Source organism: Oncorhynchus mykiss, chromosome 20 (assembly GCF_013265735.2).
Source record: "Oncorhynchus mykiss isolate Arlee chromosome 20, USDA_OmykA_1.1, whole genome shotgun sequence".
NCBI classification, from domain to species: Eukaryota; Metazoa; Chordata; class Actinopteri; order Salmoniformes; family Salmonidae; genus Oncorhynchus; species Oncorhynchus mykiss.
The window spans coordinates 44,401,455-44,403,999 of record NC_048584.1 but is presented as its reverse complement, the minus strand read 5'-3'; the positions used below and the strand labels follow the sequence as shown (position 1 = coordinate 44,403,999).

The 2,545-nt window shown below is 52.7% G+C and overlaps 1 protein-coding gene across 15 annotated transcripts in view; it reads right to left on the bottom strand.

The window, feature by feature from the left end:
- LOC110499508 (protein piccolo) overlaps window positions 1-1,977 on the bottom strand; it is a 135,696-nt gene extending 133,719 nt beyond the window's left edge. For 9 of the 15 annotated variants that reach the window (XR_005038028.1, XM_036956422.1, XM_036956423.1 and 6 more), the window contains exon 1: window positions 1-1,958. This exon is cut by the window's left edge and continues 1,518 nt beyond it. Coding sequence is in view for 14 of the 15 variants with exons in the window: in XM_036956422.1 (XP_036812317.1) it covers window positions 1-1,865 (1,865 nt within the window). In the remaining variant the exon portion in view is untranslated. The other 6 variants (XM_036956431.1, XM_036956436.1, XM_036956432.1 and 3 more) reach the window with 4 other exon arrangements.
- Window positions 1,978-2,545: the final 568 nt, after the last annotated feature.

Sequence of the window (2,545 nt, the reverse complement as noted above, 5' to 3'; positions counted from 1 at the left end):
GGGACAGTACCTTTGGTCTGGTGGTCTGAGACTGGGTTAGGTTTGGCCTCCTTGTCTGAATCAGACAGGAAGTTGACTTCTCCTGGTCTGTTGTTTTGGTTTTTATCTGTGTCCTGTCTTTTTCCCCCACCAACAGGGACTTTACCGACAGTCCTCGTGGTGTTGTCTCTCTCAACATCCCCACTATCCCAGTCGAAAATGAAACCATGGTGACTATGAGATGGCATATCGACTTCTTCATGACCCCGGTTGAAACTATAGTCCTCTACAGTCCTCTTCCCCTCGCCCTCCTCTGTGTCTGGTCTTTTCTCTCCATCCTTCTCTCCGGAAATTCCTCCACCTTTCCCTCCATTGGTGACATAGTTGCCATCACCTGACTTCCTGTTCTCTCCCTGACGCAAACCTCCCGGGGTCCTCTCTGCTCCCTGCGTTACCCCCGGCAACAGTGGTGAAGTTGTGAATAACGCTGTGTGTTCGTTGTCTGTTTCTAAACCTGGACTGGATCCTGGCTTCTCTTGCCGATCTTCATGTTCTCTTTCTTGTTGCTGAGCAAAGAGTTTTGGGAGAATCGCTGAATCTGATTGAATAAGAGCTGCATTTTCAGTCAAATCAGGTACAGGGGAGTCTCTCTTGGCGCAGGGTTCTGTTGGTACTGTTGCTGGCACAGGCAGCATGGGGTAGAGACTTTGTTCTAACACAGAGGGAGAGGATAAATGGCTACAGTCTCCACTGGAACATAACACGTCCTTAGACGACCCTGGAAGAGCCAGGGGCGACCCCGGAGGAGCCAGGGGGGGCCAAATGAGGCCAGAGCCTGGTCTTCCACTGTTCTCGTCTCTCTGGTCCAGCTCAGACAATATTTGTGACTCTGTCTGTTTCTGTTCTGAATGATATCTGGTCCCTCCGATTTCCTGTCCTGTTGTTAGATCAGTCTCATTACTCTCTTGTTGTTTACTTGTCCGATTCCCTTTTCCTTTCTGCTTGTCATCCTCCTCCATTTCCTGTCGTTTATGAGAGAGATTCTGATCTCCCTTTTTGTCTTCGACTTCCGTTTCATTTTGTCTCATCTCGTCCTTCCTCTTCCCCTTGTCTCCCCGTTTGTCCTCTGTGTTTACATTACGAGGCCGGCTGCTGATTGGCTGCTCAGCACTGGGTGTTGGGCTGTCATCGTTAATGACATTTTTAACGGACACAGCACTACGGGATAGATTTACCCTGACAGGCTCTTCTACCTTGGGCTCAGCTCCAATGTTAAATGCATGTAGGGGAATGGTGTTATCAGATCCAGCTGTTGATACTGTTGTAGTCTGAGATGGTGATTTAGAGACGGGCACTTGTTCTAGAAGCTTCTCAACAACTTCCTCTTCCTCCTTGTCAGCCAGTGGTCCTTTGTCACCACAGTCACCAGTCTCATACTCATCCTCCCTGTGTCTCAGGTTATCTCTGTACTCTGAATCCAGTATTACAGATGCTGCCTGTCTCATTTCCCCTGTCACATGATCAGGAAGTGATGTAATTTCCCTTGTCACATGATCAGGAAGTGATGTCATTTCCCCTGTCACATGATCAGGAAGTGCAATGCTGTCACAGTGACTGCCACCGTGACAGTCCCAGAGTCCAGGAGGTGAAACGTCACATTCATTGATGAACTCCAAGTGACTCAGCATGGGACCTGGACGCTTCAGTATCACGATGGGCTCATTACTATCAGACTGATCACTCAGGGAAGGGGAGGGCAGGTCAAATAATGTTTCTGCTGGAACATGAGCCTTAGTGACTGGCTCAGATCCAGGCTTAACAACAGGCACAGTCTCAGACTCAGAGGGAGAGTCTCTGGAACTCTGAGGCCCCTCTGTACCCTTCATAGGATCTAAAGAAGACTGGTTATGAAGTTTGATATCCGCCTGTTCTGAGTCTGGGACTGGGTCTGGGACTGGGACTGGGACTGGGACTGGGACTGGGTCTGGGACTGGGTCTGGGACTGGGACTGGGACTGGGACTGGGACTGGGTCTGGGTCTGGGACTGGGTCTGGGACTGGGTCTGGGACTGGGTGTGCGTCTGGGACTGCGTCTGGACATGGAACTGAGTCTGGGAATGGGTCTGGGACTGGGACTGGGACTGGGACTGGGACTGGGTCTGGGTCTGGGTCTGGGACTGGGTCTGGGACTGGGTCTGGGACTGGGTGTGGGTCTGGGACTGCGTCTGGACATGGAACTGAGTCTGGGACTGGGACTGGGACTGGGTCTGGGTCTGGGACTGGGACTGGGACTGGGACTGGGACTGGGTCTGGGACTGGGTCTGAGACTGGGTCTGGGTCTGGGACTGGGTCTGGGTCTGGGACTGGGTGTGGGTCTGGGACTGGGTCTGGACATGGAACTGAGTCTGGGAATGGGTCTGGGACTGGGACTGGGACTGGGTCTGGGACTGGGTCTGGGACTGGGTCTGGGTCTGGGACTGGGTCTGGGACTGGGTCTGGGACTGGGTGTGGGTCTGGGACTGCGTCTGGACATGGAACTGAGTCTGGGAATGGGTCTGGGACTGGTT